Here is a 24,353-nt window from a genome sequence, read left to right on the forward strand (position 1 = left end):
TACAAGTGTGGCACCATTTAAAGGGGGAATTTACAGGCTTTCCAACGATATAAGATTTATTTCCAAGAAGCCTTGTCACAATAAAGAAGTGATCTGCCAAACACAAATTTCCTTACTTTTTGTGTTATGTTTACATGACGCAATGAATGGAAAACTACAACAGCAAAATAGAGAAATAAAATAACACACACAAAAAAATACCACCTTTAAAAAAAATGTCTGGTATTGTAATGCAAAGTGCAAATTGCGATGAGCAGTGATGAGGTACGGTGGCCGTGGGGGGGGGATAAAGAGAATGGTGTAAGCTTTGCAGTCGTTCCTGTCACACTGCAATGCAACATTCACGCTCTGTCTGCTTCTGTCGGACGCAGCCGCAAATTTGAAACCATGCGATGCATGTACCATCCAGCAGGTATACTCACTAATCGGTTCAGACAGGGGCATCTGTCTGAATGTGTGCGTGTGTGTGTGTGTGTGTGTGCATTTCATACAGTTTTCTGTATAAATCACAGAAACTGTTTGTTTTCCAAACTTTTCTCATTCCCATGGAAAGAGAACGGATGATGGATGGCCCAATAATGCAAAGTTGCAACGGAGCCGGAGCTCGCTGATAGGAACCCGGCAAGCTCAACAGTTCCCGCTATCAGTCTGTTTCTGAGCACCGTCGAGTTGAACCTTTTTCTCTGTGTGTTTACAGTCACTTCTGCAAGACAGTCTCGCCTTACATGAACACGGCTCGCGATACCTCTCAATAAACATCAGAATGTTGCAAAGAGGTTATGCAGGTGGGCCTGGATAACTCTTAATGCGTGAGAAAAGATGAGTAGTAAGAGATAACTGTCGCGGTAATGAAGGTTAGTCTTGTAGCGACAGAAAACGGGATTGTTTTTTCCATCAGGATTTAAACCAGGCAAAGTTTTCTGGCCTAATTACTTCGATGGATGAGGGTTTCGACAAGCTTCGCTGAGCCACGTGTGAGCTATTAAAATAAATGCAATATTTATTTAAATTTGCTCTTTTTGAGGATTAGAACTTTAAGCCCACAACCATTAATTACAGTGCCTCCTTTTTTTTTTGGCTGAATCCAAACTAGGCGTCATTAATTAACATTTTTAGTCAACTGTAAAACAGAAAGACACTGTTGCTGCTGCATATTTCTTTTTTAAAATATTGTTCATTACTCTAAAAACATCACAAAGACCTTTTTAGGAAACAACCCACTCAAACATGCTGGGAAAATTTAGCTGAATTATCCTGCAAATTGTTGCTCACTGTCTGTTGGTTGATTGTCTTCAATTTAAGTTTTTATCTCTTCTTACTTTGATTTGATGTTCAGACTCACCAGATAGAATTTTGTTGTATAATGTTTAATAACATTGAAGTTTAAGACAGTCCTTGAGTTATGTCTACAATACAGTGACACACAGAATGTTCACATTGGTCAGGAAAGAAAGTACAAAAAGAAAATCTGGATTACAGGTAGCCAAAGTGTTTCTTGTTTTTGTTTTTTAGACTAATTCTCTAACAACTTCACTATTTCCAGTTTTTCACTCTCTTTGGCCACAGTCAGAGCCGTAGACCCGGACGAGTCCCTCAGGCTCCGGTCGGCCTCGTTCAGGAGCAGGGCCTTCACGACGGCCGCGCTTCCGTGCCGCGCGGCCACGTGCAGCGGCGTCGCCCTCTCCGAGTTCGCTGCGTTCACGTTGGCGCCGCACTTGATCAGGTGGAGGACGCTCGAGAAGCAGGAGCTGGAGGCGGCCACGTGCAGCGGCGTCCACCCCTTGCTGTCCTCCGAGGCATCCGGGTCAGCCTTGGCGGCCAGTAGCGCCGCCGCCACCGCCGCGTGGCTCTGGTGGCAGGCGAGGTGCAGCGGCGTCCACCCGTCCTGGCCGCGGGCGTTCACGCTGGCGCCCTGGGACTCCAGCTGGATCACGGTGGCCTCGTGCCCCCGTAGGGCGGCCAGGTGCATGGGCGTCCATCCCTGGGTAGTCCGCAACTCCGGGTCGGCCTGGTTGGACAGCAGCTGCCTGCAGATGCCCGTGTGACCCCTCAGTGCGGCCAAGTGGAGCGAAGTGAGGCCCTTGCCGTTGGCGGCGTCCACGGCGGCGCCGCTCTTCAGCAGCTGCCGCACCACTCGGTTGTGTCCGTCCTCGGCCGACAGGTGAAGAGGGGTGGAGAGCGAGGAGTCGGCCACGTTGGGTTTGGCCCCCTGAGACAGCAGCAGCTTGACGATGTCCATGTGGCCGTAGGCGGCGGCGAGGTGCAGCGGCGTCCGCCCCTGCGCCTCCCGCTGGCCCAGCGCCGGCTCCTCCGACTGGCGGGAGAGCAGCAGGCGCGCCACCGTCTCGTGGCCGTTCTGGCAGGCCAGGTGCAGGGGCGTCCAGCCCACCTTCTCCTGGACGTCGACCGCGGTGGCCTTGTCCAGGAGGAGGCGGGCGGCCCGGTTGTCGCCGTTCTGAGCGGCGAAGTGGAGTGCGGTCCACTGGTCGTCGTCCGTCTGGTTGGTGTCCGCGCCGCGCTCCAGCAGTAGAGACACAATGTCGTGAAGCCTGCGCACAACAAGAGGGTTTATTAAATGACGTCGGCTCGTCATCAGCATAGGTGGTTATAATAAGGCACCACAATGAACAGAGACGTGACAGGTTCAGGAGTAATTGCGTTTCAGGTGGGTTTTTTTTTTTTTAATCCAGTTCACTTCTTTGCCAGTATTTATTTCTATATCGGCCTTAATCATTTTGGGGATTAAGGAAGGCAGAGGCTTGGCTGTTCATACCATCTTTGACAGTGATTTATAAAGTGGTGTCTCAGGGACATCTAAAGGGCTTCATGAGTCAATGTTTCAAGATTTACCAGCATTTAATGATAAGAGAACAAACTGCACACAGTGTCACCCTCTATTTTCTGATGTCCACCCCATCTTCAATCTTTCTGATATCAGATAAGATAGGTGGTGGTGCAATATTGCCATCTCAATACAAGTGGACCCACTTTTGTCCAAGTATAAATGCTTCATATCCGTGAACATGCAGAACATAATGATGAAGCTTTCTTTTCACACCCAAAAGTGGCCACAATTCTTTCTTTTTGTTTTATTTTAATTACATGTCATGCAAGGACACCACTTTACATTTTTCACCCGGGGTACCTGAGTGATCCCCCGCTGCCTCGGTTCCATCCACAATGACAGAAAATGTATTGGCTGATGCTGTGCAACAAACACGGACCCATTGTTTGAGGGGGTGGATGTGTGTGAGTGGTTGGGGGATGTGTGCAAAATGAGGGTCTATTGTCGACTTTCAGCAATTGAGGGTTTCTCACTATAAATAGAGGTTGCAACGGCTCAAATGGACTCGTTGTGGGAAATTGACCCTTCGGTAAGCCCAGCTATTTTCAGCGGCTACTGACCAATCACACCTTAGCATGCGCACTGTGGCAAACTTCCTCTCGCTGTCAATACACCGAAGCGGTGTGTCCACGGTGCATGCAAGTCAGATGCTCGATATCCTAAAGGTTTAGAGGGCAGGCTTGCATTTTTTATATTCCATTGAGACCATTGAGTGTGCTTTTTCCTGGATTGTGATCTCTGCATTCAAATCATTGCACATCATTGCAAAGAACATTCTGAAAACATCTTTTCTCGTCTTCAAAGCATATTGGAGCCCTTTCCTGTGGAATATCAGTCACTGGGCAAGTAAAAGAAATGCCATACTTACATGCCAGACTGTACTGTAAGGTTAAAGCTTGCCATGGTTAGCAACAGTTACTATGGGGCCGGGGTTTACTGAAGGGTCAATTAGAGCCCAATAGACCTGCCCTAGTGTAACAGGGAACTAAAGAGTGAAAATACAAATAGAGTGTAGTTCCAGATAATGTCAGGCTAATTTAAAGCAAACATTTGAAAATCCCCCCCTTTTAAATAAAAACAGTAGCGCTATGCTAACCAGTGCTTTCATTAAGCAAATGCAAATTCAAGGAAGTTTTTTTTAAGATTATGCTATTTCTGCCGTTGTTTATGGAAATGTTATAAAGTTTTATGAAAATCTCAAAGAGTCTATTTCTAATTAAAAAAAAAAAAGAAGTGAATCACCAAAATCATTAAAAACGTATTTTAACATATGAATTAATGAATCGTAGAAACCAGATCAAAAGGCTCAAATTCCATCCAAGCAGAGAACTTGGTTTGGTGTTCTAATACCGACCTCTGTAGAACGGCGATAATGAGAGGAGTGTAACCTCCTGCAGTTTTGCAGTTGACGTCAGCGCCCAAATTGAGGACATGCTCCACACTCTCTGCATCCCTGCTGACCACGGTGCAGTGGAGGAGGCTCATTTTGTCGGAAAACTGTGTGTGAACGTGCTCTCTTTTCACTGACTCTCTGAAACTGCCAAAGTCCTTTTTGGAGAGCAGAGACAGAATGTTCTCCTTTTCGTGTTTTTGACCTGTGAATGAGATTTTTTTTTTTTTTTTTTTTTGGAAGACATTGTTATAATGAGAGCAATGGAGAACACTTTACTTACTGGGAGATTTCTACAGGCTGCGGAGTTCAGCGATAACATGAAACTGGCAATTGTTTCTTTATTATTCAACAGGGACATCATAACAGTTACGTTTTAATGAGGAGTGAAATTAAATAGGCTAGTTTTAAAAAAAAAAGAGGGCAATCATTTATTCAGAAGTTCACGGAGGCTGTTGACTTAAATTGTTCTCTGATTTCTATTGTTATCACAACGTTGCTGTCATGGTAATATCCGCGGTGTGAATTACGAAGCAGGCTTGACTCATTAAAATTAATTTCCAATCCAACTCCAACCACCCTTGCGTTTACCTGGGGGAGGGTCGCACATCTCAGGCAACTCGAGCTGTAATGGAGAAAAAAAAGGAACACGGAGAATGTTGCAATCAAGTTGGCAGGATCAGTGTTCTCACAAGCTTGGCAAACACGCTTGCAAACCGTCAGACTGGCTCTGTCAGAGTGCACATGGCAAAACACTTTTCCCTTGTACAAGTACCGTGAATGGTGCCAGAGAACAATGTGTTTGGTGCACAAAGGAATTCGTACTGCAACTTATTGTGACCGTCAATGCAAAATTGCAAAAGGTCTACATTCAAGACGTTGAGGACTTTCACTGAGCGTAACTGAGGCACGTACGCACTCGCAGATGCATTTTCCTTGGCACCCACTCAAAGGTGGTACGCAGGAAGTATTCAGGTATTCAGCTCGTACGGACATCTTAAGAGCACGCTCGATTATGTGAACTAAATTGATTTTGTACATCTGCAACGCTGGTGGATTCATCCAAGAACTTTTCAGCATTCTTTGAGCGTCGCACAAAAGCAACCGCTGACAAAAGACGTTCCCTTCATGACTGAGTTTGGCAAAAGTTGTCACCCCTCACACAATCATAAAGCCTTGAGCTGTTGCCAACTAGCTGTCTCGGCGATGGAAAATAAATTGGGTTTGTATCCTCCAAACGTAAGGGCGGGGGGGAAGGTCTTTTCAAAGTCTTTTTTGTCGGCTCTTTTCTGAAGGGACAGGTGGGGAAAATCTAGCAAGTTCAAGCAAAGTCACATGCTGCTGTCTAAATAAAAAAAAAAAATCCATCCAACATTAAGAAGGAAATATAAAATGCCTTAAATGTCATAACTTTAGATGACTGTCCCACAGCAGCATTGACGTGACAGTAAGGTGGCGAGGCAAGGCAAGTAGATTATTCCGTCATTATTTTTCCAGCGCACCACAGCGCGGTACACACCAAGACTAGCTCGAGCAACAGGCTAATAATTCAGTTCCATTCAGACTCAACTGACCTTGTCCACAGGGGAAACCAGCCAAGGATAATTGGGTTTCTGTCGGTCAACCCCACCAACTTTGAGACACGTGGCAGATCCGGGGATCTTCAGAACGTCACTCAAAGCCTCTGTCTTCTTGACAGTGTCTGAAGCAAAAGTTAAAAAGTTAACCATGAGACTCTTCCTCAAAGTTTGATTTGTGGACAACGGCTTGTACAAAATTGAAAAGTTGTGATTCAGGAGGAGTTTTAACATTCAGATGGCTGCTGGCTTCTGTTACCATAGTGCCAAGCCTTGCCTAAAAATCAGTGTTCTGTTTTATTCATGTTTGTTGCTAGATTTCACGCGGAAGAATGTGTTCTCCCCCTCTCACTTTGCAAAGTGCAAAGAGTTTGAACAAAACAATACTTTTTGTTCGCAAACTTTTTTGACATGAGGGAAAAAATGTCTGTCGCTTTGGAACGTTTTCATTGTCATCTCAAAACAATACATTTTTTAGCAATAAAAATTATTTTTTTGCTGTTATGATTCACTCAATACTCTTAACTGTCACTGTTAAGTGATTAATGAATGTGTTTATGTATGTATATATGTATGTGCAACTGATATGAACACGAGCTAAGGAGACGTCTGACATCTCTTTTATATTGTATTTTTTATGTTTATCTGCATTTTTTTCTGGTTAAAAACTGCAGCATGTTGGATCAGACGTGACAAATGGGAGGGAAATTTCACTTGGCTGAATTATGTTTCTGTTTTAAACCAAAACAGAACATAATTAAATTAACTTCTACTTGACATTCCAATTAATGCACAGTGAATAATAATAAAAAATAAATAAAAATAACCGCACAAAAATATTGCTATAAATGAGCCGTTAAATGAAAAAGGCAATTCTGCATTAAGTGAATAAGGCCAGAATAAATAATTGCTTGGGATTTTGGAATGATCTATGATGTATGTCTGTATATCTGTGTAAATTCTGATTGTGTTAAAATGCGTTTTCGTGCATTCCCTATGTTTTTCTTTTCAGCAGTAATTGATTATAACTTGAAGCCTCCACAAATAAGAGACAAGCTATTTACAGTGAATATGAGACGTGCTTTCTCTATACCTGAGAATGGAGGCCTCTTCCTGTCTTCCTGGTCCCAGCACTGCTTCATGACACTGATCATCTGATTGCACTCCTGCGGTCTCTGCTCAGGTATCATGTCCACATTGGGTCTCTTACCATGTGACACCTGTAGGAGGACTGTGGTCACGCTGCACCCTGCCACCATAGAACACACAGGTCTTTAGACAGCATGAGCACCAAGAGGTAGATGGATGCACCTCAGTTCTGCACGCACAGTATGATGTCCCGCTTACATGCAACCAAAAAAAAAAAAAAAAAAATGCATTGCATCTCAAGTGGAATCAGTCGTACCAGCATATGGTTTCTGTTGTGTCAGAATCTCCCAAATAAGGATCCCAAAGCTGGAAATTTGAAAAGACAAGAGGATTCTCTTAGTACATTCACTTTTTTTCCCATTACACCTGTGTATGTATGTGTCCTGCTGACTAAGGATGAGCTAACTAACCCCTAAGTCATGAAGATATTGATTCAGATAATCAAAATTACTCCAAAGAAACATGTTGCTATGTGACCTGTAAACGTCGAAGGAGGTTCCCGGTGGGTCTGAATTCTTTGAGAAGGTCTCAGGGGGAGTGTAACTAATGTTTCCATACGCTGTCAAGTCCTCCATGAAAACTTTGGTGTCCATTCCTTCCTCCCAGTGGATTAAACCAAAATCTGAAATCTTGAGAATAGGGACTTGGTCACAGTTGTAAATAGCAATCCTACTCTACATATCTTGTCTTACCCCGCAACTTTTTCAAGCGCTGCTCTGACCTTGACATGGAGGTGGTCGTCCAGCAGGATGTTGGACGTCTTCAGGTTAAGATGGAGTACTGGAGGCTTCATGCTGTGGAGGAAATTCATGCCCATCGAGACCTCATGAATCATCTGGAACTTCTTTGGCCACATCAGCATGTGACTGGCCAGGAGGCTGTTCAACGATCCATTGCTCATGTACTCCATCACTACGCCCGTTACCTCACTGCACACCCCGTAGATGGGCACAATGTACCTGAATTTCACTTTGGCTATGTCAGAAACCACATCCAATACTCTCCTATATATATATATTAAAAAAAAAAAAGATAGAGAAACAAATGTTGGTTAGAAAATTATTAAAACCAAACCAAAGACTTTTAGTTTAAAATTTGCGATTTAATAGCAAGAAATGCTTCACAAAATTGAAAACTAAAAATAACTATATACGGCAGTTGGTGATTTTTTTGTATATATATATATCAATGCCAGTCCCACCTGTAAAACTTGCTTGGACAAATTGCCAAGTCATAGCTTTTCAGCGCACATTTTTCCCGCCAGATCTTGAGTTTGACCTGGTACACCTGAGTGAACCTGCCTTCTGCCACCTTAGTCCAGTCAGCCTCAAAGTCATCCTTCCTGAAGCTCGTGAACTGCCCCATGGATCCGCCAACAGAATCCATGAGCGCGTACAACTCCCTGACGACGCGAACGACGTCTAATCCCGCTGCACTGGAAAGAGGGGCGTTTATCCTACAGTTTATCCTCCAGAGTTCCGACGAGCAGGGGGGGGGAAAGGCAACCAGGCCGGTGACAGCTGGTGGTGTGAAAGGCGTGTGGCTTTGCACAAACCACTCTGCTGAGGGATAGGAGGAGCCTACACGCAGAACTTGTTTACACTACAATGTCGCACAGCCGGTTTTAATCTGCCTGAAGGCCAACTGAGTTTACAGTCTTCCGGGCAAAACTATGTGACTTTTGAAATTCCGAGGGCAAGACAGAGTACAAAGTACGAGACAAAAAGAGAAATTGTCGTAAAAGTAACAGGGGAAAAAATTAGCAAAGCAGCAGAATTTAGTGTTGAGGAGTTGAAATGGTATACTATCAAACATGATATGACTGTGAGGCTGAGGTGCCTAATGAGCCATTCACTTTCATTAAGTTGAACTTTAACAAGGTACTTCACCTCCAGCAGTCACGACGAGGAGGCCCAGTGGTCACCAGTTTGCATTGAAGAAATCCCTCTTCTATATCTCAGCGGGGGGGCGGTGTGTGTGTGTGTGTGTGTGTGTGTGTGTGCCAGCTGTCCTTACGTACGTGCACGCCACCAGCAATTTTAACTACACAAGGCGTGTGTATGCAACGTTCAATGGAAAGTAAATCTTAAAAATAGAATGAAGTAATTTAAGTAGTTCACATCCTCTTCTCTCGTACCCCATTTAAGTGGAGGATCATGACTTGTGGAATGCCCAGCATGTCAAGGACGTGAAAATGTCCAATATTTCTCTCCACCTGGAAAACAATGTGTTTTTTTTGTTTGTATTTCTATCTGATTAGTCAATTTGTTTGATTATCAACACCAGCTGATTGTACAGAGACGAGCGGTGTACGACCCCAGAAGTTTTTTCATTTTCATTTACAGAAAAGCGGGGGGGGGGAGTACAGAAAAAGGAGACACTATGTTTAAAAAAACAAGACAATTACCCACGTACGTGAGAACAAGACCAAGATTACATCACACAGAGGTGTTTACTCTGCTGAAATGACTTCTCAGTTGGCCTGATGGGGACAAAGTCCGTGCTGAGCACACAGCGTGCTGTAGATGGAGGCTGACGCTGGTTAACAACATTTTTAAGTCTGTTTTCTCAAGCAAAAATAATATTCTTCAGCCACCAGTTACTGTGTGTACTGTACAGTTTGGAAAGTGAAGAGTTTCCAGGCTCTCGGTCAGTTCTTACAATTTGATAATTAATTCAACATTTTAAATGCTGTTTTCATTTCTAAAGTGAGTCATGCACAAGGCAACGCGAATATGACTTTGTCTGGCATTCTTTGTTTAGTATTAATAACCATCTCACTGAATTCAGCATGACATCATCAATGAAGGATTTTACATTTTTTGGGGCATTTTAGTCATCTTATTTTTTTTCTATATATTTTGTTGGTTGCTTGTTTGTCTGTATGCCATCTGGGTTTTTTTTTTTGTTTTTTTTTAATCTTGTGATCCGGACCTTGAGTTTGCTCATCTATCTATCTATACCTTTATACCTTCATGTACATTTATGTCTGAGATGACCCTCTTGTGCTTTAAGCCAAACAAATCTACTTTCAGAAACTAATAAAGTCACCACAAGCCATAATAAGGGTTCAAGTGCAATAATCTAGTGATCTTTATTGCAGCGAGAAGAGCTTATACAGTATATATACATGTACATATATATATATACATACATACATATATATACACATATCTGTTCTTCATGATTACAATATATTTTCAGGGGCAGACATCCTGCTGGATGGATTCTAAGACTGGATTGCGCGACAGAAGGCTCAGCGAGGAAGACGAGGAAACAGAGATGCCCTCTTCCCCGCCTCGCCTCGCCTCGCCTCGCCTCTTCCCCGCTTCCGCTCTCACGCTGGTCCGGTTAATACGCTGCTCGGCCAGCGTTCCGCCAGAACACTCAGCCTCCTTCACAGCTCATTCCGTCTGGGGACGTGATGTCACCCTGCCATGTGGAAGATATGGATGAGCTTTAGATAAGTGCGGATTGCACAAAACATATTTGTATAAATTGGCCCTGTGGGTCGGAGGCCCTGTGCATGTGGTAAATATTGGGCCTCGCCTTTCTCAGGGCTCCCTCATTTCCAGGGGAAAATTCAACGTGACTGCAGCAGGCAGAGAAGCATGACTCAAATCTTTCCCACAATAGAGCAAAAAGTGTGCAACCTCTCGCAACTGGGGCCTGTGTCCCGCGTCCCATTGTCGCCGTGCCTCGCCGGCCTGAATGCCAGTGCGCGCCATTCAAACTTTTGGTTCAGTGATGTACCGCGCTTCTCGCGAAGAGAGCGGCGTCTCTATAGAAACGAGCGCTCGCGCGCACACGCCGTGAATGGAAACTATTTTCCGTGAAATGATTCAAGAGACAGCGATTTAGCGCCGATGGGAGCGCAGCTCATTTTGGTTGGTTTCTCTGGGAGGAGCCGGCGCAGCACAATGTTTTGTCTTGCTTCTTCGCCTCCCACTCCCCGCGCACTCTGTACTTTGCGGTGATGGATGAATTTAACATTCACTGACAGCCGTGGTTTCACGCTCTGCTAACTCGTGCGCTCGGTCCGGCCCTGGGACCGCTGTTCCAGTGGAAACCTGACGCCCGTGATCAGATTCCCGATCACCTACCTGACGGGGAGAAGTCTGTCTTCATTGACTGTGGCCGCAACTCGCGGCTAAGCCAATCGCATTAGCAGGCGGCACCACGCTAGATAAACTGACTGGCTGGAGCAAAGGGCTTTTCCATTGCTCCTGATGTCCTCTAACGTCCAACTAGCTTAACGCCGAGCCTCCGATCCGTGCGTGAGGCGAGGGCTGGGGAATTCAAAAGAAGCCTATTTCAAAAGTGGATGAAAAGGTGGAAGCCTGCTGAAAAACATTGATGGCTCCTATTGCTCAGCTGCACCGAACGCTATTTATCAAATCCTTTTAATTTGTCAAAAAACTGGTGGTTTTATTTTCCCCTATTTCAAACTTCACCTTCAAAATGCCACGTCAAAGCAACATGTTGGCTTTTTTACTGTCTCACATATTATAAATTGCATTGCTTTTCTTAAGTTATTGACTGAAATTGAAATATGGTTACTTATCCCCTTGTTAGATGTTGTGTAAAATGTCACACTCTCTCCGGTGAGCAAACCTTTAGTGTTTTTCCGGAGCGTTTCGGTCTTGACTGTAAACTGGCTGCTTTCAGACAAAGGATAAAAACACTTTTTTTTTAAATCTCACCTCTATATTCTCTCTCTCTCTCAATATTGTTATCAAGCCTCTCCCTCCACACACGCACTCCCACGCATGCACTGTTTATTTCCGAGGACGGTGTAAGCAATATGCCAAAGCTGAGCTGCGAAATAATGTAGGAGAGTTTGCAATCTGCAAACACAAATAAGTCGATGTCATGGGAATGCACAAGTTGCAAGAGTTCTTTCCATTAAAAGTGTCTTCTCTCTTTTTTCTTTATAATTATGTTTGCATATTTTAGCCTTCCAACTCCCCGGTGACCATTAACTCTGCACAATGGAAAAAACAACAATGTATTGAGAGGTAATATTTATTTTATGTATTTATCTCTTAAAGCTTTGGCATTTTCATTACCACCATTGGATGACGAAAGGCCGGGAGGTGAGAAATTTGTATACAATGTGAAAGGTGGAAGCACATCTGGTGATGGTAGTATAACAGTATGACCTGGAGTGTGATATTGATTTATTTACTGCAATTCTACAAACTCTACTCCAGTGTAATTGACAGCCATTAAAAAAACAACAAAAAAAAACAAAGAGTTCCCGGGATGTGACCCCGCTGATCCTTTCCTCTTGGAAACGCACTCTTCATCTAGTGCTGTGGTGAGAACAAAATGTTCCTCAAGCTTCTTCAATAGGACCGTCTTTGGTGACCCAGTGACATCCTGGTCACTGCAGACTTTTTATTTGTTTTCTGTTTGTGTCTCCAAATGAGAAAGCCAAAACCAATTATGTCTCCAAGTCAGTGCTCTTATACTACATTGGAGTCGATCTTGTATCATATGTATTAATTGGTAAATAACCCATACAAAATATTTTTTTTTTTTTTTTTTTTTTCCCCCAATGTATAAAAAAAACCCTGATTTGATCCGATTTGGAGCAGTTAAAAATCACATGCCCAGGCCCAATTAAAATCACGCTGTAGTTGTGAGTCTATTTCTGAAGCATTATTTTGACATTTCTAATACCTCGTGAGTTGGCTTTGCTTTCTTTAACGCTGAACATTGTATTCCTTCATTTTCAATTGTACATGATTGTATCGATACACATCTCAAGCGACAAATATCGCTGCAGATCCTTCCAAATGTTCTTCCTGTCTGCTAAGACACGTATTCCTCAAGCAGGTGACTTAATGTAAATGTCAATGGGCGAATCCACCAGGAGCGTCACGCTAGCATTTGCCAGCGATCACTTTAAGGGGCCGACTCAAAAGCGTATTGATTTGTCGCCTCAAACTGAAAATGAAAATGATCTGCGCAGATTTTCACCCGGCTCTGTGTTTATTTTTTTGTTTATTTTTTTTTCACGGAATGGTAATAATCTGCTGCGTGATTCCGACCGCGACAGCTGCGTCACCGACGACGGCAGGTGCGAATTGGATTGCTCGTCGCTGCAGTGTCTGGCTCAAAGAGGCTGATTGGAGCGGCCACCTCTGCTCCGTGGCTAATACGATTGACTGCTCCCCTGTCTGCTGTTTGCTAATGTAATTGTCTGCAGCTATTTTGCCGTGGACGTGATCAGCGTAATTGGTGGCGGTTCCCCCTTGATCACGGTATGGATCAAGTCATCTCCCGAGGCCCAGACAAGCAGGAATTCGGCACTGGGGGTAGCGTCCAGGTACCTGTGAAGCACCACTGATGAATGCTGGAGCTTTCCAGTGGAAGTATGTGACCTGAGGCTGCAGCCATTCCTCATTTCCTTATCTTAGGGTCAAGCGGCTTTTCGCCAGGCGGCCGCTCTTTACATTACACTTTGCGAGACTGAAACGCTTGGAGATAAACATACAAAGGTTGCCATTACCGGGCGGGGGGGAGTAATGAAACAGCTTTTCATGAAAATCCAATAAAGGAAACAAAGAGCCCACCTGGGCTTAGGCTCTTCCCAGCGCAGGGGTATAACTGGAAGTGGACAAATGGCGTAAGGTCATCTCTCATTTCCTCTCCAGCAACACTTCCTGATCAGTGTCGTTGAGATTACTCCATAAAAGTAATCCAACTACTGATTACTCCTTTAAAAAGTAATCTAATTACTTCTTTAACTAATTGGTTTCATAAGTAATCAAGTGCTAATTACTTCAGTTTAAAAAAGATAAAGTAACAGTTGAGGACGTCCTGTTTCCTGCACATAACCAACCATAATAGTCTTTCATTTAGACAAGATGAACTCAAAATAATGTTTGTATTTGCAGCTATCAAATGCAATTGCTGTTTATTCTTAACAGCTGCATCATCAATCTGCGACATCGTTGTTTTCGGTTGTTTTTTTTCTAAATTTCAGACCTTTTGTGGATAATAAGACATTTCTAGCTTGCAAAATACTTCAGAAAAGTAATGGAATCGTTGCTTGATGACGTAATGATGATATAATTACAGTTTTTGCCAAAGTAATACTGTTACTTTACTCTTAAAAACTAAAAAAGTTTAATAAAGTTTAATTACAGTAGCGGATTACTTAGTAATAGATTACTCGCCGACACTGTTCCTGAAGGCAGAACCGACGATCAGACCCGTTGGCCGGGAAAGTTGCCTCGGCCCAGGGTGTGCGTGCGATTGCTCTGATCGGTGACAGTAGTTTTTCTTCAGCGGGAAATTCACTCCTTAGTTCGGTGCACAACCTTGAAAAGAGGATTAAGAGGGCCATGTAGCATGTGTGCATGACAAATGACAAAGAAGGTGACAGGTAATTAAATTTTTTTGGAAGAAGGATTGCGTTGCTCTTTATCAGCCGCAGAGGGATGGAACAATGCAGAGAGAGCAGTGGTTGAATTAATCCGCACGGGCTGATAAGTCGTCTCAGAACCTGTTTTTTCACCGCGGGACGTCTCTATCTGGATAAAAGGGTGGCAGGAGCAGCACCATTTATTAAAACAGTCGAAAATAGGGTTTTAGCTGGGAAAAGCAAGTCATTCTTTTAATCTCAGCGGGCCAGAGTGAGTTGGAGCAGTTCAAACAGCGCAGATATACGGCGCCTTTTTTCTTTTTTTTCTCGTCCGGCTCATGCAAATGAGAGGAGTGGCGTATTTCTCATCTCCAGGAAAAAGTGCAATTTGAAAGCAAGTGCAGGGAGACGAGGAGTGTTTCAAGGGAGAAAGGAACAATTAATAACATACACGAAAAGAAAGTTCAGGATTCACATATTTTTCATCACAATATTCATCCCAATATTTACCGGCAGAAAAAAATAATGATAATAATAATAGTAATAATAATAATAATAATAATAATAATAATAATAATAATAATAATAATACATAAATAATAGCATTCATCAGGATTATGTTAATGGAAAAATGCCTTAGCCCGGATTTACACTGGAAGCGTGGGTGTTCAGAGAGGGAGCAACATCAAGGGTGTCAGCTGCATTTTGAGTGTGGGGGTGGGCATACAGTGGCGGTGTGAAGGTCCTCCCCTGGAGAATTTCACTACATGTAGATGCAATTTCCCACATTCTGGTGCATTTAACCCCCTTTCTCCCCCTTTCATTGTTTTTTTTCCTTGGAGCTGCCGTGGTCCGCAATGACAACTATTATCTTCCGGTGGACTGGACAAACCCATCCTGGTCTCCACTGCCCCTGCATGTCGCCTCTGCTTCTGACGCACTCTCGATACCCACCACGCGTGTCAAGAGACATGGAGATGCATTGAGTCTTCTTTTAATATTGATACTTGAATTGAGATGAGCCTAATGTGGATTGTTCATATGACGAGATCTGTGATGTAAATCATGTCATCAGCATATCAAATGCACAGGATGCATGACGGCCTAATGACTATGGTGATTGCATCATACATGGTACCTGGTGTGTTTTTGTGTTTGTTTGTTTTAGGCCTACATCATATGGAGCGGAGTGGTTTGTGTTTTTTTATTATTATTATTCCTGTGTGGTGCTTTAAATCACTCTCTTGCATTTTTTTTCTGCAACCCCCGACAGTAAAACAAAGTCATATTGTGAAAAAAACATGTATATGTTCAGGGAATTTAAAAGAAGGTCCACTTTACATTGCAGTATTTAGAAAAATGATGTTAAAGCCAAAGCATAACTGTTTGGAAGTTTTGAATAACATTTAATAATACAAAAAGACATATTTTTTTTATATTTTATGCAACTTCTTGAAAACAATATGACACCTCCATAGCGACCAGTTTCCAGTCTTGCCGTTTCATCACAGCACTTAAGCTTGTGTGTCTTTCCATTTCCATCTGCCTGTTTTTTCCCGTCTGCCGGACTGAACGCAGCATTAGCCACACGCTTTGTTCTGTCCCTGTGCCTTACATCACGTCCCACATGACTTGCTTTGTGTCGGATTGCTGCTTCATGCTTTGGCATCCGGCTAACAGTCCTGCGGGTATTTTTTAGGGTTTTTTTTGTTGTTGTTTATTTTGGTTTTTTTCCCAGAGCAGAGACTTGTTCCACTTCCATTACGCTCTTCCTTCTGTGCCTCTATTTTGGGAACGTTTCATGCCACTTTCCCGCACAAAAAAACCTCCACTGGTTCCTAAACCGTGTTCAGCTCCTCTTCAGTCTCGCCCTTCCCTCTCCCCTCTTGCTTGTCCACGCAGTCAGTTTGCATCAACCCCGGCCCGACCCTCGCCACCCGCCCCGGTGTTTTTCTCACAGTGTCGCGCCTCATATCACTAAATGGAAAGCACTCCTGGATGCCCGTTCTCCCGTCCTGGCGCTGTCATTATGCTGTGTGCTCCCTGCGGTCTCGCTCTCTCCCAGGTAGGGCCGGGTTCCCGGGCGCATGCACGGATCCCAATCGGCCACGCGGCTGAGTAATCAGTCAATTGGAAGACGGCGCTTGTGAGGCTGGAAAGGCTACTGGCAGGTAACGTGATCCCTGCTGGTTCAGTGCTAACCCAAGACGGCGACACAAACAGCACGTTGTGATCTCAACTGAATCAAATTAAATCAGACCTGCAGGAGTTAATAAAAGCCCGCCCACTCCTCCCAAACACACACACACACACACACACCGCAGAAACAGTCAGAGTAATAGCATGGCAGGGCACTGAGCAACCAATAAGAGGAAGTAACCACCTATGGGTAGATCATCCACGCTGGGAGGGGTCCTCTCAGGGTGACGGACCAAAGGGCAAATCAAACACACCACCCAGTGTGGAGGCTCCTCATGAGGAAGCACTGGAGCTAAAAATTAAACAAAATGAAAAAAAGAAAACTCAGCCATGAGACAATGGGATAAAAACCTGGCTAAAACCTAGCTAAAAGACAATGAAATAAAATGCCTTATAATCAGTGTTGTTGGGATTACTCCGTAAAAGTAATCCAACTACTGATTACTCCTTCAAAAGTAATCTAATTACTTCTTTTACTACTTTGTTTCATAAGCAATCAATTACTTATTACTTTAGTTTAAAAAAAAGATAAATTAACAGTTGAGAACATGACGTACAACGAACCAAAAATATTCTTTTATTTAGACGATGAACTCAAAATAATGTTTGTTTTTCCAGCCATTAAACACAATCACTGTTTTTTTACTTTTGCCGCCCGCATGCTTGTTTTGGTGCGTTGTTTAAGCTTGCAAAATATTTCAGAAAAGTAATGGAATTGTTACTTGATAAAGTAATTATGATATAATTACCAGTTTTGCCAGAGTAATCCCATTACATTACTCTGTTACTACAAAAGTACTCTATTATTCTATAGTATGACAGTAGTTGGTGACCTGAGTCTTGAGTCTCCTTCTAAAAACATCAACAGTCTCTGCAGCCCTGATGCCCTCTGGCAGGCTGTTCCAAAGCCTGGTACTCTCATGGCTGACTGCAGTCTTGCCGTATGTTTTGCTGCAAACCAATGGAAGGATCAACAGGCCAGTGCCAGAGGACCTCGGGATCTGTGAGGGTTGGTATGATAAAGGCAGCTCCGCTAAATAAGATGGCCCACAACTTCAACAATTATAAAAGCACATTAAAATCTTGCTGAAGTTCTTTCAGGCAATCATTTTGCCTGAAAGAACTTGAAACTGAGACGGTCCACACAAGTGGAATCTCTGGAGCGCTCCCAGGGGATCCGTAACAGCACTACACACGGCAGGAAGGCATTAAGCAGGGATAATATTCATAGCGTTCAGTCTCATCGACTGGAGTTTACATGCAAATATGCAGTGACGTCTGACGGGTTTACTCAAAGCCCTCTGTGCTGTTGCCAGTCTTCCACTTTAGCAGGGGGGCGCAGACTGCCTAACAAACGGCTTCAGAAGTAAACACCCTCCGGAGAAGTCATCACTCTACATCCCAGCAATGCCGCCTCGGCCAGACTGTTATTTCACAGCTTGCGTCAACCCACGGAGCAGAAAAGATGCAGCCATGAAATACTGACCTCTCAATCCACGTAGTGATATAAATTACAGCAACAACTATTTTTCTGGTCAACACTTTTGGGAGACTTCCCGGGAATCAGCTTTTAGGAAATGATTAATTCATGAGTTGGATTTCGGTGTGATTCTTTATTCATGTAAAAGGACAAGATTTTACCATTTATCTAAAACCATGGCCCATTTTTAGAGCTGTTTTTGTGAACTGTGCAGTACCAGATGGGATGGGCAACCGATTCATTTTTCTCTTGATTCAAGTAAGTAGAAAAAAAACATGCACTCCCAAACAAGACCGAAGAGGTGCCTGCCAGTGAGATTATTATTTTAAAATTGTTTTGAGATTTAGACTTGAGTGTTTCTGGCCATTTTTCATTTTATGCTTTAACTCTTCTGATCAAACACAGCACAGAAACCAGCTGGCAAGGACACCAGTTCATGTTTTGAATACGTATCTCCATCTGTACCCTCACATATATAGATTTTATTTGATGACAAAATATTTCCTCTACAGTCTGTCCTCATGTTAGTTCGGCTCTGTGAACTTGTGAAGTGACGCAGCCGATCGTGCCGCGGTTGAAAGGATTGTTTCCAAGGGCAGCTCTTCACAGTGGCTTCAGGGGTTGTGGAATCCCACACATTTTCGACTTAAATCAGATGGTTCTCTGCTGTTGAAAGAGCAAAATCTAACTCTGTTCAAAGTCATTTACTTGGGTCACTTGAAGTGGAGCTATTTGAACTGTGCTCTTGTTAAATATAAAACTGGTTCATATTTTAGAAGGTGATTATTTGAGAGTACCTTGGCTTTGGGCTCGCTGTTCATTGCATTTTCGGCACAGAAAATTCAGCAAAAAAATATTATTTTTACTTACCGTAATTACATTATCACTCTTTTACTTAAGTAAAGGAGTTGAATAAGTACTATTACTTTTACTAGAGTATTTTTTTTTTTTTTTACACAAGCATTCGTACTTTCTCTTAAGAATACCTTACTCATTTCATCACTTTTGCCACCTCTGCTGAAATGAATGACATGTAGATGCTTAAAATACCAGAGCAGTTGCAGAGCTGCGTTTGTGTATTTTGGAGGTGCGCCGCCGTGGCAGGAGTTGCCAGGAGCCTTGACAGTGAGTGCGCAGTGTTTTCATTAGGTTCAGATCAACTAACCTCCTTGCAATCGCCTGCTGAAGGTGACTGGCCTCCATTTCGAGGATGCCCTCGCGCTCACCTTTTACAAAAGCACACTGCTGTCCAGGCCTTTGTTTCAGCTGCGTCCTGCACATTCAGAAATAAGTTTGCAAGCGCAACCTGAGGCACACGTTTCGGGATCTTTGGCGCTGGTTACGTCCCAAAAAAATGGTCTAATGTTTCCAGAATGTGATCTACAGTCAATCTGCAACGTTCAGATAGCTTCATTTACTTGTGTGTCCCTCAGCAGTGGTCATTAACATTGCCAACAGATGTGCCAGGTGAACAGAGTGTCACCCGACTTGAGACGGGCACTCCTTCGGCGTTCGCTCGCTCCGTTCAGCGACGGAATTTTCTCACGTCGAGCCTGTCTGGCTCGGCTCTCTGCTCCCCCGCGTTGCTTCAATGTCGGCAAATCATATATTTCAACCCCGTGGCAGTGGTGGCGTCGCGCAGGGACACCAAAGTGCTGCGGCGCTGCAATCAATCCAAACAGGGCACTCCTGCTTTGTTCAACAGCAGGGCACAGCTTTTCATCTTCGGTTCCCCTCTTTATTCTGCGCCTGTGTTTGCTCTTGGTTTTTACAGCGGGGGGCCGTCTTGCTGGCAGTGGGACTCGCGAGAGGCTATTTTTTTTTTTTTTTCTGTAACAAAGGTATAATATTGGACCACACGGCACGCGTGGCACGCAGAGCCGGAGATGACTTTTCAGCGGCGGCACTCCAGCAGTCCAACTTCTTGTGAGCACCAGAGTGCAACTGTCAACTCATAAGAGTTGAGAAAACATGCTTATTTTTTTACTTATCAATTTATACTGCATATATTTTGCTCAGAGGTTGTTGTTGAATGATTTAGTGTGTGTGTGGGGGGGGGGGGATCAACTGAGTTTGGGGTTGGGGGAGCGTGAAAGGTTATCATTTAGGGTGGTTGTGCAAGGAAAACTGAAATGAATAAAAAAAAAGGGGGGGGGGGGTACCAGGTACAAGCAGGGGCGAAGCTATGGGTGGGCCTGGGTGTGCACAGGGCAACCCAGATGGACTCATGAAAATAAAATGGACGAATGAATAAAAAAAGAGGTTAGGATGGAATTAACTATTTATTATCATGCGTTAATATTCATGTTCTGTGTGTGTGTGTGTGTGTGTGTGTGTGTGTGTGTGTGTGTGTGTGTGTGTGTGTACGCAATAGCGACTTTTGTGGTACATTTGATCGTCATAGTGTGATTTAAGTCGGGGATGGGCAAACTTTTTCATTGGTGGGGCCACAATGGGTTCTAAAAATGTGACAGAGGGGGCCGGAGAGGCAGCGGCAGATGGATGGAGTGTTTTGGTGAGCCACCTCATAGGAGGAAGAAAATATATCATAATATGGATAATATGGAGAAAGCTGTGCTTTAATGTCTATTGAAAATGAACCGTAGCAAAGTTACAACGAAACCTGTCTTTGCAGCGTCACGGCATTTAGCTCTTTATTGAAATCCCTCTTGAAACAATGGATGGAATGGATGAAATACAGCTATTTTATGATTTACTGACTATTAATATAATTTCTTCAAGTTTGGTTGGCCGGATTAAAAAGCTTAACGGGCCTATATGGCCCCCCCGGGCCATAATTTGCCCATTGCCTGATTTATGTTATGCTTGGACTTATTATTCAGATAGATAGATAGATAGATAGATAGATAGATAGATCAGCCTTCTAACTCAGAGTAACCACAAATCTCAAGGTTCTCTCTTGCTGCATCACTCATCACCACGTTTCGCATGATGTCGTCTGCGTACGACTTCACCTCATCGCACCCCAACACCAACTCAAAGGGACCTCGGATTATTTGCATACTCAGCACCAGGCCTCTCCCTCAGGACTCCTTTTTTTTTTTTTTTTTTTTTGTCAGGCAGGCTGTCACCTCCAAACACCAGCGCCGACACGCTGCCAAGAAGAAACCGACCGGCTTCCTTTCTGGCTGGTTGATTCCATTAGTGCCCAGGCAGATCTCACGTTATCCCTCACGGGTTGCATGCGAATGCGTCTGAACAGGCCGTCTGCCGTGACAGTGTCACTGTGAGCTGCTGGCCCGGAGACATGTCAGAGGAGGGAGGCGTCTGGCATGAGCAGGCTCCGCGCTGGTTGGCGGGCAGGTGGACAAGTCGCGGGGCGTCACGTTGTTTCGGACGCTAAAAATGACGCGCTCGCGTTGTCTCTTCTCTGTCAAGTCTGTGGGTTTCCCTCCCTTCAAGTGCTAAATTTAGGGCCCGCTATCCCAGTCGCTATAAATAACTAATGCGGAAGCGATTGCGCCTGTTTACTCCGATACAGCGGCTAGCGCAAAATGTTTCAGCTGTGACTTTGATTGACAAAATATGGCTTTCAACGTCCGGAATGACACCACCGGGACCGTTTTTAGCCCGACAGCCAGGGAGAGAGGCCCTGTCAGCTGCAGTTTCACTTAAATTGTACAGTTGTTTCTTGTTGAGTCACAGTGTGCGCCACCAGATGAATTTTAATCTGCGCGCGACTCACTTGGGGAAGTGGCATTTTGTCTCTGCAGACTTAGTAATTGGTCCAAGGGTAACTCTCTATCACGCTTCTGTGTAATGTTCTCTCCTTTTCAGCAGCAACTCCTTCACCTCCAGCTTCCCTGAGAGTAGGAACATTGTTTTTGTGAATACTTTAACCTGCTCCTCCTGACTTTAGCTGAAAGTTTCTCACTGCCGCTCTGAGTTCCCGCTATCATCCTGACGGTTTTAGTTTTCTCACTTTTCCGGCTTTGTCATATCTAAACTAAATAATAGCTTTGCTGTGCTCCCCAATAACTTTTCATCTCGCCAGCGCTTCTCATATGCCTGCAACTTTATAAGCAGTATTTAAAGTTTTTTTTTTTTCTCGTTTCTTTGTCTTTGCCCTCCTTGCCCCCATTTCTCAATAATCCCTGTCTTCCTTTCCTGTTGTTCTCAACCCCTTTATTTTTTTTTCTGCTTGTTTTTATCTGCCATTTGTAGATTGCACATTATTAAGGACCACAACATTAAATCCCTGTTATTCTTTATGCCAGATTGGTTTATCGATACCTCATAGCTATTATGAAAACATTGCAAAGGCGGGCATGCTTGTTCGTTCGGTTCAGCTCCTATCAATCCTTTACAGGGCACTCAGTGAAACAGTTGCTTAACACTACAACTTTGTCGAGAGTGATTAGGGGATATCAGGAGATCAGTTTTAGTTTTAAGGCTGAATCAGAGTTAAAGAGGTTTTCACACAGTTCCTCACCCACATACGGTCTGTAAAAACGATCGCAACATTCAGCAACAATTTGCAATCAAACTGAACCTTTCGAATATTCCCTTTTCTCACCTGTGGTGGCGCTGCAACAAAAATGACAGACGAAGAGGACAATCCGAACAATGAATAAGAAACCTCGTTCTTCTGTTCCTCAAAGCAGGAACAGTAGTATGTAGCCTGCTACATGCACATTTGATTTTGTGTGTGTGTGTGTGTGTGTGTGTGTGTGTGTGTGTGTGTGTGTGTGTGTGTGTGTGTGTGTGATTAACCTCAATGCCCTACACACTGTAGCTTGTTTCCTGCTATTGCATCACCATGGTGGACCGAGACCTACGTGTTCAAAAGGGCCAGAATGACTTCTTTGATCCCATCGGAATTCGCTTCCCCGAAGCTGGAAACTAAAGATTGCGGAACAGGGCAGTGTGAACGCGACTGGAAGAAGCACCAGAACTTTCACTTTTGATTCAGGTTTCCGACTCTCGCAAAACTTGTTTTAACCTGTCAACCTGTTTTAGCGGGTTTGCCTACGCAGTACACTCTCTGTAAGGCGTTGCATGTGGCTACAGGCACACACAAACTTGGCCGCTCAGACAAAGTCGACACTGTGCCCACTGGTAGAGATTATGTATGTTTGTTTTACAGTATTACACCTTAAGACACCCGGTGAAGCTCTGTTGCGGGATTTATGTCTTCTTAGCTATTATTATTTTTCATGCTCTACGTTCGACCGTACATTCAACCTGGGCATTAAGGATGAAGGTGAAGGAGGTGGGAGCAAAGGCAGCGTGAGCAGCTGGCTGACACTGAAGGCATTGGAGCCTCGGTTTTGCTCACCGAACGCCGGCCATCAATCTTCAGACAGTTTGTCACGGAGCTTCTTCTCAGCGGCTCCTCTGCCGTATCACTCAAGGAAGATGGACGGCGTCATTCCCAGCACACGCCTCCGATTTTGGCTGCTCGACCCTCCCCGGAGCTCTGTGATCATTGTTGTAATTAACGGGCCGCAGTCAGGCGATCAGTTACATGAGGTTGGCGCGATAGGACGGTTTCTGAAGCAGCCATGTATCTCAGATTTCAAAACGAAAAAAAAAAAAAAAAAATTGTTGTGTCCGCCATAGTTGAATGGACGTCATCCTGTAGTGTCACAGCGGCTTATTGGTATGCAGCGCTTGCATTTGGGAATAAACTCGGAGCAATTGGATTGCTGATTGTGTGTGTCATTTTTAGATGATAGACTGACTGCGTGTGTATTCGGACTAATTTCTGGCAACAAAAGGACCTCTGATTTGCGAGGCAAGTGCAGCTTCAGTGCTTTTAAGGGGTGTGTCCTTTCACAAGTTGCTGATGGAGACTTGGTTGAGTCTGCCACTGCAGTGTTCTGAAGTGCGTAAAAAGTGCCGCTGTGCCGGATGAAACGGTGTTTTCCTCGTTCAAAAGCAGGTCTTTTGTGACGGCGCCTTTTGTTTCTTCTGTGTGATAACCTTGGGACTGCTTTTTTTTTTCTTCTTTTCTTCTAGAAATGGGTGGGATCCGTCACTCAATTCAACCTCCGTGAAGGCTGTCCTTTCTGTAGAATCGCTAAGAAAATACCAGACTACCAGTGGCACTGCAGCAGTGTTACACGATTGAAGTGTCACGATTGGTAATAGACATTTAGTTTGTAGCCGTGGAGTAACTTACAGTTGTGAAATAACTCTAATACAGCCTGTGATACTCCATTTATGATTGGAATTAGAAATGTAATGCCAGTACTTGCACAACATACATTCATTACACATACAAACTGAAAAAAAGGAAACTTTCTCTGGAGATTAGTTATTTTTGGTGCGTCCGATACAACTTAATGACGCAAAAACAGGGATCATATTTCAGC

General features: G+C 43.9%; 1 protein-coding gene across 3 annotated transcripts; it reads right to left on the reverse strand.

The window, feature by feature from the left end:
* Positions 1-1,077: 1,077 nt before the first annotated feature.
* On the reverse strand, positions 1,078-8,493 carry ankk1 (ankyrin repeat and kinase domain containing 1). Of its 3 annotated transcripts, none has more exons than XM_076036055.1 (9): positions 8,163-8,493; positions 7,683-7,755; positions 7,439-7,590; positions 7,218-7,267; positions 6,906-7,061; positions 5,810-5,937; positions 4,827-4,860; positions 4,200-4,440; positions 1,078-2,549 (listed from the first exon to the last, which is right to left on the reverse strand). In XM_076036055.1, exons 1-9 carry the CDS (start codon positions 8,345-8,347, stop codon positions 1,514-1,516), a joined length of 2,055 nt encoding a protein of 684 aa, XP_075892170.1. In that variant the 5' UTR covers positions 8,348-8,493; the 3' UTR covers positions 1,078-1,513. The 3 variants fall into 3 exon arrangements, with proteins under 3 accessions (XP_075892170.1, XP_075892169.1, XP_075892171.1); XM_076036054.1 differs by having other exon boundaries at positions 7,683-7,965; XM_076036056.1 differs by lacking the exon at positions 8,163-8,493 and having other exon boundaries at positions 1,080-2,549; positions 7,654-7,754.
* Positions 8,494-24,353: the final 15,860 nt, after the last annotated feature.

Source organism: Nelusetta ayraudi, unplaced genomic scaffold (assembly GCF_046127955.1).
Source record: "Nelusetta ayraudi isolate G7.1 ecotype Tasmania unplaced genomic scaffold, CSIRO-AGI_Nayr_v1 ptg000048l, whole genome shotgun sequence".
NCBI lineage: Eukaryota > Metazoa > Chordata > Actinopteri > Tetraodontiformes > Monacanthidae > Nelusetta > Nelusetta ayraudi.